This window comes from Sclerotinia sclerotiorum, genomic scaffold (assembly GCF_000146945.2).
Source record: "Sclerotinia sclerotiorum 1980 UF-70 scaffold_15 genomic scaffold, whole genome shotgun sequence".
Taxonomy (NCBI): Eukaryota; Fungi; Ascomycota; class Leotiomycetes; order Helotiales; family Sclerotiniaceae; genus Sclerotinia; species Sclerotinia sclerotiorum.
Window position 1 is genome coordinate 943,470 of NW_001820821.1, and position 10,950 is coordinate 954,419.

The window sequence follows — 10,950 nt, forward strand, 5'->3', positions numbered from 1 at the left end:
GAGGACCTTGAGGACCTTTTGGACCTTAGGGTCCTAGAGGTCCTCAAAAGATGATATAGGGTATATAAACATTCATTTAGTCTCGTAGTTAAGGAGCTTCGTGCTCAACTTAGTTATCAATTAGTTTACCTACATTCTACTTGATCTAGTAATGACTTCACTTCCAAGTGAAGACCAGTGATAAAGCCTTAACCCACAACTACCAACCAGACGAAACCTTAGGCAGCCGCTGCCTTCAGTACGGCATCGTTACAGTTTGCCGTCTAGATCACGTGGAAGTGCTCTAGGCTCTCGAGGTGGTTTATAACTAGGCGTCAAGCAGGGACTTAAAGTAATGACAATAATGATATGCAATTCGTAACTAATAGTAGAGTATACTAAATGATTGATCTTGAGCACGAAGCTCTATACAAAGGGAATCCATCTTGGTTATACAGATATTCATGCTCCCTTGGATCCTTTTGGATCCTAAGCTCCAAAGGCTCCATTGGATCCTTTTGGATCCTCAAGCTCCAAAAGCTCCAAGTCACGTGCTTTCTGACAGTGCGTGCACATACGATCTTAAGGTGGCCCAGATCACATATTAATTCGATGAAATCTGATCGCTTTTGCACAAGGCCCAAGCTCTCCTAATTAGTCAGTTGTTACTATCGTAACAGACTGGTCATAATTCAAGAATTTGTTAAAATAATGTAATAGATGCTAGTTGATTAGATTCTTAATAGTTTCGATCGATTCCTTCAATTATTATTGAATAATATGGTTTTAAAGTGATAAATCGAGGAAAAAGTGTCCGACCCACTGATAAACCACGTTATAAAAATAATCTAATTAGAAATAGGAATGGATCTTATTTAAGAGTAGTAAGCTTTTCTTTTATTGTCTTTTAGATGATTGATCTTTTTCTAAAAATAGTCTTTCTCCAAGAATTAGTCTTTCTTTAGGGACTAGTCTCTTTCTGCGTACTAGTCTCTCTCCGCATATTAGCCTTTTCAAAATATATCCGCTTTCTATATACTAGTCTCCCTCCATGTACTAGTCTCCCTCTGTGTATTATTCTCTCTTCATGTCCTAGTCTTTTCAAAAATATATCGCTTTCTGTATACTAGTCTCCCTTCATGTACTAGTCTCCCTTCGTGTACTAGTCTCCCTTCGTGTACTAGTCTCCCTCCGGGTATTATTCTCCCTCCGTATCCTAGTCTTTTCAAAAATATATCCACTTTCTGTATACTAGTCTCTCTCTATATCCTAGTCTCTCTCTATATACTGGTCTTTCTTAAAGATTAGTCTTTCTTGGAGAACTAATATTTTCTTGAGGACTGGTCTTCCTGGAGGACTAATCTTTCTTCCAGAACTACTCTTTCTTTTAAGAATGATCTTTCTTGAGGGACAAGTCTTTTCTGGAGAACTGATCTTTTCTTGACTTCTTCATCGTGCGATACAGTTCTACTATCTTCCTTGGTATGAAATGACCTATGCTTACACAGCGCCTACAACCCACTAATAGAACGATAGTGCCAAAAATAGTATATGTTGGGTCTTTTCGATGAAATGTACCAAGTAAGGAAGGACACCCCTCTGAGTGTGCATTCTAGATGCGGACGCTAGCGGAGTCAAACTGAAGCTGTTTAAAATATCGATTAAACTTGCTAAATGAGGCAGTTTTATTATGTAATTCAACGAGCATGTAACTAGAGTCGGAAAAACGGTTCACTGCCTGCTTATGGCTGTCGACTGTGCGTAAGATACACCTATTCAAGACTTCATCTTCAGCACAGTGGTAGTATGAATCCTTGGTGTATTATACAAGAAGATATCCCTGGTATCATTGTATCGTACAGTTTTCTCCAGACCCTTTGTGCCCAAAAAGAAAAAGATCCAAATTCGCTTTACCTCCCCAAGAAATGCCTCCTAATGCTAACACCCCAGTTGCTTCGTCTATACATTTACCTATTCCTTATTCTGAATAGAGCGAATTGCATTATCGAATACCTTGATCATCCTATCGTACATTATATCGCTGTCGTGGAACGTTCCTGTAAATATGTCCCCATCCCTAATTGGAAAGAGAATAGATCGGGGCTCGCGAGCCAACGGCTTGAGGTTCTCGAACTTCGGCGCAAACTCCGCGATAATGTTCTCAAATCGATTTTTGCCCATATCCCCCACTTTATTCCGAGCAATTTCTGTATATGTTCCAGTATACCAACCCCGTAGTAGATTGGTCTTCGGTCTCATCAGCTTATTGAGTTTTGGCCTACCGGTACCTTCGTAGCCATATCGGACGCATATCCATAAGAAAACGTAAAAAAATGACTCGAGGTCGTGCCGATACGTGTGACCTTTGCCTTCAAGAACCTCGATCGCCATAAACTGCATTGTGCCAGTCCGGTGACGAGCCCCACTCGGCATACTGTCCAGCTCCTTTGCCAAGTCCAAGTCAATTAGTCTTCCTTTCGGGTCACCTTCAGCAGGGAGCTCGGTGATGATGTTATTTTCGGAGATATCCCGATGAAGAATCTTTCCATCCTCTAGTAGCGACCTATGACCTCGGATAGCATCGCGTAGCACCTCTAAAAGCTCTCTAACTGATTGATATTCGCGGAGAGATCGTCCAGCCGGTGAAGTTACCAAGCAGTAGTTCACTCGGTTGCTGTACGTCTCACATTCATAGTCTGTGAAACTGTCGACTCCGGCTTCTTGAATACAGTCGACGTTATTCCGCTGCCACTCATTCCGGCAGTCGGCCAAACTGTCGACCACCGTTTCTTGAATACTGAGAGCGCCGATTGTGTCTAGCTCGCCTTCTTGAGCACGCACATTTGTCCCGCTAGCATAACTACCGTCGTATTTAGATCTCTTCAGTCTGCTCCCCCGATCAAGTCTTTCATTCCTTTTTCTTTCCTGTCCAGAGGAAGATGTACTTACACCAATTCCTATGCCTATCACGCGACTCGCACTACTCCCTGATCTTCCTCTGAGACTTGTCTTAGAGTACGCCCGACTGGATTCCGGACTACCGTCGACCCAAGAGGCTTTGCTCGATAGCTTTCGTGGCCTTCCGAATTTCATATCTCGTCGGAAATGCGAAATAGTATCCGGGTCGCTGTTAATAACAATCTGCTCATGATTGAACCATGTAGCAATGCCCGTAACTCCCTCTCTTTGGCCAACTTCAACAGTTCTCCCTCCCGCTGCCTTTTATCAGACGGCCAAGCAAACTTGACCACATACTCCTATTCCGTGGAGTCGCTCCTCCTTCCTCGATAACATGTTGTTCCACGGCACACTATCGCTTTTGTCGAGGCGATTGGCTTGTCCTCCAAAGAAATTTTCACATCTTGTGCCACAATGTACTTGCTGTTGCCATCGTGCTTAACAAATGTATTCAACCCCAACTCGGCGTCCGTCATCAATGCATACCCAGCAATAACCCTAATAAATCGCTCAGGCTCTTTGTGTGCATCGAACTTCTCGGAGTTGTACAAGCCAGATCTGTCGAACACCCAGAGTCGCATCATGCTTCCGCAGATCGTAAAACCAGGGACGAATCGCCGCTCCGGTTGACTTCCGAACACCTCACGCGCATACCCTGCCAACTGTACCAATGTTTTTGTAGAGCCATCATCATCGGGATTCTGTTTATGTTCCCCAATGACAAGTACATTTGACCAGTCGTGCTCGCCATGGAGTAGGACAGCGTCGGCAGGAGTGAGAAAAATGTCAAGCTTGCGATCAGCCTCCGAGCCCCTCAACACTTTGTTCGCTGATGTGTAATACCTGCGGCCAAGTCCGCTGAGAATAGTGTCCTGGAATTTCATGAACCACTTAAAAAATGGACCTTGAAGTGAAGGCTCTGGCCACCCGCTCCAACGGCTTTCTGCATATTGGGCCCTCGACTTTCCGTAGATATCCCTCGTATTCTTTGTCCAGGACTTCCCTTTAAAGTATTGTTCGTAGAAACCTCCGATATCATAATAGACTCGCCCGGTAAGCTCCTCGAGTATTCGCTGATCAACTTCGTCGTATGTCTGTTCAACCCCCCTCTGAGAAGCCGAGCTGGATCGAAGCGACGTGTCGAAAACGGCTTTCTCGAAGGCAATCGGTGGCGTTACTCGTTTCGGGCTAGTGGTTAAGATCAGGTTGAACACGGTATACTATATCTCCATGTCAGGTGTGTTGTTAATAACCAGCTCCATTAAAGGGATTGTTGACTTGATGTCGAAATCTCTGGAGGCAACTTTAGATCCAAGGCTGAATAAATCTGCACGTAGACGAGTTTTGCGATCGATCGGCGAACATAGGATATGAGCGGCCGGGAAGGTCTGCAAGGCCACAATAAGATCAAGGACCAGGTCTTATATACATATTAGCAAGATAATTATTTGCTGGATAATGATGCTAACCCGAGGCAGATTCTGCGGAAAGGATGTCCTCAATAGCACGAGATGATTCAAACTGGCGACGGAAAGCAACTAATCCTTCTTTGATAGGATGGCTATTGATTATCTCTGCTTCTTCGGTAGCGTCCATAATAGAGTAGGTATATCATAAAGCCTAGTAGAAATGACAGAAGGAGGGCGGCGCGATCTCAAAGCGTAAAGGGAGAATTGAAGACGCGATGAGAAAGGGCGAGGAAATGAATTGATTGATTGATTGATTGATTGGTTGATTCAATTTACCCGGGTAACGCCCGTTCTAGTAGCCTCAAGGCTGTTATGCAGGCTTATATAAGACTTGATCTTCCGCCACACTAGGTGCAGGAATTAACTGCGCAGAGGCCATCAATATTAAACTCAGTGTATTTACAGGATGGTTGGCGGGTGCGATATGATTACGTAAGAAATGCCGATGAGGCGAAGTCAAAAAGGGTCCAGCGCCGGAATAACCTGTCCTTAAATTTAGCTTTCTTTCGAGTTGGGCCATTCCTATACCCCGTTGCTGCTGAAAGGACAGCTTGCATAGTATTGGAAGATTCAACGACACCTAGATCTACGCGCGTTGATTCGAAGAGCTGACGAAAAGCGCAGAGCCTGTCCTTGACGGGATTACTGCTGATAATGTCTAGATTGGAGGTATTGGCCATTAGAAAATGGACCTTAGCCAAGGTGGAGGATATAAAGAGGATATAGAGGCCGACCCTTATGTGCGAGAGTAGAAATTGGGACCTACCGTGGGATGCGATGTTTACTGCAACTAGCTGGTTGGTGGTGTGTTTAGGTAAGGTATCGGAGCTTAGAAATTCCGCTTCTAAATTTAACTTCACGTGATATATGGTAAACTTCTTTCGATAGATTTCTACTGGTAGAAATCTAGTGCTACAAGCCTTCCGGAAACCGGACCATTGGAACAAACTTTGTACCAGTAGAAATCTTTTAGTGCAAATTACTTACGAAATCTGGGAAAACTAGCAAATCTGGGGTAATTTAGTTTGATAGAATTATATCAGTAGAAATCTTCTAGTTGAAGTCTTCTAGTTGTACTTCATAGTGGTGTCGAAACACGGAATTCGTATATTGCGTCGTAGCTCGAGGGGAAAGGGTAGAGAAAATGCGAGTGCGGGGTACGGTTTCTCGATCCCGGGGTTTGATTAATGGCGGCTCGGTAGAATTCTATTTTGAGCAAGGCCTATCATGTGATATTTGCTGGCAGTGGTTCGTAGGATCTCCCCACCCTTAGCAAGCTTGGACATATGGTCTGATCCAAGTCACGTGATGGACCCTGCATATTCAGGGATACGAATCGAAGGTCCATACGAATCGAAGGTCCACAAACTCTCAGGATCCAAGAGATCCAATGGAGGACGAAGGTCTATATAATCAGGATGGTTTCCGTTGTGTAAAGCTTCGTGCTCAAGATCAATCATTTAGTATACTCTACTATTAGTTACGAATTGCATATCATTATTGTCATTACCTTAAGTCCCTGCTTGACGCCTAGTTATAAACCACCTCGAGAGCCTAGAGCACTTCCACGTGATCTAGACGGCAAACCTCGTAACATGGTCTGAGGATCAGATCCGAACAAGTATTATGTATCAATGGTTATCGGTAAAGTAAGATCATTGGAGGGATAAATATGACTTCTTTTTGCCTAGCCATTGCGGCTAGGCCATTCATTTGGGTATATATAGAGTAGCAATCCCCATCTACAGGTGCTCTTCACCTGTAGATTAAGTTAAATACGATTGCTGGTCTATAAACACCCTTTTGGTCACAATTATGGTAGTATTATAGATGTCGGTGATTTAGCTGCCGAATACAAGGGGAATGTGATTTAACCGCGGTTTATAGGGGGTTCCTTATCGTCCGCGATAAGGAACCTAGGAATCCTAGGACAAGTGTCCTGGGATAATAATCCTAGGACAAACGATTAGGCAATTACAATGGTACAGGACAAGTGTCCTAGGACCCAGAATGGGTTATGATAGTATTTGTTTTAGGATAAAATGTCCTAGGATGATAATTGTCCCAAGAGACGAAATCATCCTAGGATTAGTGTCCTAAGGCAAATAAGGATTACGTGATGGATAGACTGGGTAGACCAGTCTATCCAGGCTATCCAATAGTTATTCAGAAGTATATAGTCAAAGTAGTTTCATAATATAGGAGCTTTGTGCTCAACTTAGTTATCAATTAGTTTACCTACATTCTACTTGATCTAGTAACGACTTCACTTCCAAGTGAATACCAGTGATAAAGCCTTAACCCACAACTACCAACCAGACGAAACCTCAGGCAGCCGCTGCCTCCAGTACAGTATCGTTACAATTATTATATTAATTAAGAATCTATCTGCTATTGTAATAAGATTAAAGAGATTAAAAGGGTAAAAAGTTAATATAAAACTACTAAATAATGAATAGTATTGTTTAAGGATAAATATAATTGTAAGGAAGAGAATAAATTAGTTGTAATTAAGGCGTTCTTTTAACATTAATATATTTATGATTTTTATCTTGGTGAAATGCTAAATAGATGAGTTATTGTGTTGCATCAAAGTTTGAAGTAGTTCTATTTTCCTTTCTTTCTTTTAAAGATAGTTGCTTAGTTGAAGAGATGAATGGATGTAGGAATAATGCAATGCAATATAATACAATACAATCTTTCCATCTCCCCAATTCGCTCTCTGCAGTGGTTTCGAGGTGACTCATCTTTTGCTGCTTTGTAGAGGTCCGTCCAGCTCTGGCTTATAAACGGTTTCATCTTGTAGCTTGCACTGTGTATATATAGGTAAGAAATCAGTTATTTTTATACCTCAATCAAGCTATCGAATAGAAGTCTTTGATTTCCTCTGGTATTTGAATATAATTCTGTGGCTGATGAATGCAGCGTATCAAAATTCTAGATGGCTGAAGCTGCGGCAATAATAGGGGGTCAAATAGTGAATGACTTTGCTATACGACTTATCTCGTACATCATGTGGATAGAAGAGAAAAGAAAGGAGAGGTGGATTGGAATGGAAACGAAGGGAAATATGGTAGGGTGAAGATCAAATGACTAGTTCATGAGATATAGAGAGTTGGTATCGGTACAAATGAAAAAGAAAATCGGACAGTAGCAGCTAATTTCTGGATGAAGGGGAATGTATAGCGAAGCTACAACTCCCTGAGTGGTTGCTAGCAGGAGACGAGAGCGATGCGGCAGGAAATGATGGTTGTCTTTTTTTTTTTTTCGAAGCCTATCTAAAAAATGCGTTACCATGCTAGGAAAGAATTGTTGATTTTGGAGTATTCAAAATGGTTGATGGACTTGTCATTCCTCATTCTCATCATGTAGTTCATTTCATCACTATCTGATTAAAGATGTATGACAAAATCGACGCGGAACAATTTACCGAGTGGAATCCTGCATATGACAGCGGGTACTTGAATAGATCGTCGTATTAGAATCTAATCATGGGAGGGAGACCACATGCAAGACATTCCGAGGGCGGAGATCGAATGGGGAATAAAAATTGCATTTGGTAAAACATGCCATTTGTAACCCGACAATAACCGGTCCACTCAGATATGTTCTTCGGAAATGTTGTTCGGAAAGGTTATTTATGTGACATTTTGTTTCACAAGTTGGAGACGGTGTAGATACTTTGAATCCCATAAGGTAATACGAGATCGTATGAGAAGTCCGTGAACAGAGAAAATGTATGGAGCCGTGAGCCCTGAGTCGTGAGCCCTGAGTCGTGGAACACGATATGTCGCATCCGAGTTTCTAGAAATTCTCTGGGGTAGTATCACCATACTGGGGCGGAAGGCATTGGTAAAATAAGCAGAGACTTTGATTCTAGAAAGACGGTATCGCCGTATTTTGAGAAACAACACCAAGGGACATTCAGGGAGACTTCCACTGAGGTTGGGTACTGAAGGTCTTGGTACCTACGTAAATAGGTACAAAAAAGTGTTCAGAATAGCAAACCGACTGTTTCCGATGGAAATATGGTGATGAATGAAAGCAAATATCAAAACAAAGGAATGTATCGCGAGGACACCCGAAAAGAACGACTTCGTCTGTTTAGTCGGTGTCAGAAAGGGGCTTGGCCCCCAACAGAATGAATTGAATGCAGTTGTGCAATGTAAAGCTTACAGAATAATGAGTATAAGGAGACGGCGGTATGAGTGTGTTGTTCATGTACATTGCCAAGACGCTCATGAAATACGAATAGTATCATTTGATGAGCATCGATTTAGAAAGATATTTTGTAGATCGATGTGAGAAGCAATCATTGAATCAGTCGATGAAGAAATAAAAAGAATCAAAATGGATAATCTCTCAACATGGGATAAATCTAGAGCCGGATCAAGATCACATGACACGACCCGACAAATTGTATTTACATGTAATTGGCTTCAATTCATCCAACCATAAACTCATAAATCATAGGCGAGATCGGACGGCAGCATGGAATTATTAGATGGGATGCTTACGAAGTGATCTTAATCAACCCAATCAAAACGCAGAGTTTCTTATCAGAATCCATGACTTCTTTACTCATAGATCGCGGCCGAGCCAGACATCCCTTTACTCTGAACCGAATCATATCTTCCCAACGTCAAAATACCTTCATCCTCTATCCCGTAAGAAGCATTCTATTTGTAAAGGTTACGCATAGATTCGGCCATTTCCACTCTTTGTTTGATGCTGAGAAGTTTAGATACCTGGTACTTTGGTAGCATGAGTCCTCTGTAGAATGTTTTGTATCAGATAGAGAAAAGCTTAAATTGATAAACCGGGGGAGTTTAGAAAGCCTTTTACGTTAATATTGATTGGCTATGGATAGAGGTGAGACAATGTGGTGAGAGGCGCATTGTTTGTGTGGGGGACCTTTTTACGGAGTAATAATGTGTTCGATAGAGACCAGACGTTTTGCCACATCTGCAATATCTGGGTTTATATAGACCCTAGTTGCGTTCTTTCCATGCCGTACAACGAGATATTTGAGACAGTTTTCTATTCAAGAGGCTGAAGAAAATCCTAACATATTTATCCATGTTAACGGTAAGATGGCTGAATATGGCTGAAAAAAATCTCTCGTTTTGATGCGTCTCTCGCGTGGGATTGATCCGAATGAGTCAAATATGATAATTATGATAGTTAATTCACTCGGTCAGATATCAGCTTTTTTGCTCAATGAATGATCCAATGATAGAACCACAGTTTTCTGTAAATTTAATACAATTTTACGGACAAATTTGTCCAAATACTTCTATTTTCCGTCCGGGTTATGTAACTATACTCGTACTAGTAGAGAATCTGACCAAGTATATGTGCATTACCCCTGGATGTGACGACGCGGAATAAAAATGCGAGGAAAGAGAACGAACGTCAAAGGAAGAAAGTCTCGAGCAGTCAAAGGAGTATCACTAGGTAGCATTTCTGCATGTGGTTTCCCCTTCTAGAGTTTTAGATGGAAAAGCCTTATATTGATTAGATGCCAAGATCATTGCTACATATCCTTTTACATATATAACTCTTCATGACAGGGAAAGTCCAAGGATTTATCTTTTGGTAGAGTAATATATGCCTCAAAAGTTGTGTGCTTCAAAAGGTTTGTACATGGTATCCAGTATTCTTTCTAATGTAGGTATTATCCCCAAGTCAGAGTGTCCCGTTGCTGAAGGGATATATACCATAGCTTGGGCAAAGGCTTAAAGTTGGTTGGGTTATAATAGGAAAGTCCGGATATTGGGCAAATGGGCAAATGACATGACTGAATGAGTTTGGAACAGAGAACAAAGAAGGTTGATATCAAAAATGGATAGGAGTACAATCTCCTCGACAACAGAAAAGCCAACCTATCATCATTGAGGAATATTGGATTTCTTTCAACTTTCTGCCATCAAATATATTCCTAAAAGACCCGTTATTTGGGTATTTAGTATTAAAATGCTGTGTATCTTGGATTATTTCTAATCTTCAAAACATTCACCATTCACCATTTGCCTCTGCCTCTCTCTATCTCTTAATAAGTTTCCATTCAAAAAATCATCAAATCCAAAGCCCCTCCATGATGTTAATCTTGCTCCGCCTACAGAATCAACAAAAGTTACATTTAATCAATTGATTCACTTAGCATCCATTACCCACTACCCACCCACCACAATTACCCACTTCCATAATTAATTTTGATCCCTGCAAATTTGGCGGCGTCTCGAAAAAGGCGTATGGGCGGGCGTACAAGCCGATTCCCCACTTCTTATCTACGTCTTACGCTGACAATAATCGTAGCGTTAGATTCATTCCAAAAAATCTACTAATAAATAAACACGCACAACCTTTCCACTTCCTCTTTCAATCTTCTCTTTTCTTCCCCAAATCCCCACACTCTCAGGACTTTGGACTTTTAAGTCTGCTACATATTTCTTCAAGTTTATACTCTTCTTTATTTGCTTTTCAGCATTCACTTCCTTCTTTTTATTTCTCTCCTCGATATTCTCATAATAAATCCGCAATT

General features: G+C 41.5%; 2 protein-coding genes across 2 annotated transcripts; both read right to left on the reverse strand.

Annotated features, from left to right (window-relative positions):
• Positions 1 to 1,825: 1,825 nt before the first annotated feature.
• Positions 1,826 to 5,866, reverse strand: SS1G_10422 (hypothetical protein; the record flags this gene model as incomplete). Its single annotated transcript, XM_001588824.1, has 7 exons — positions 1,826 to 1,938; positions 2,262 to 2,977; positions 3,424 to 4,157; positions 4,683 to 4,713; positions 4,935 to 5,064; positions 5,394 to 5,416; positions 5,757 to 5,866. 7 exons carry the CDS (start codon positions 5,864 to 5,866, stop codon positions 1,826 to 1,828), a joined length of 1,857 nt encoding a protein of 618 aa, XP_001588874.1.
• Positions 5,867 to 8,044: 2,178 nt separating this feature from the next.
• Positions 8,045 to 8,633, reverse strand: SS1G_10423 (predicted protein; the record flags this gene model as incomplete). The annotated part of the gene is made up of 2 exons (XM_001588825.1): positions 8,045 to 8,374; positions 8,583 to 8,633. The coding sequence occupies 2 exons, from the start codon at positions 8,631 to 8,633 to the stop codon at positions 8,045 to 8,047; spliced, it is 381 nt and encodes a 126-aa protein (XP_001588875.1).
• Between the last annotated feature and the right edge of the window lie 2,317 nt (positions 8,634 to 10,950).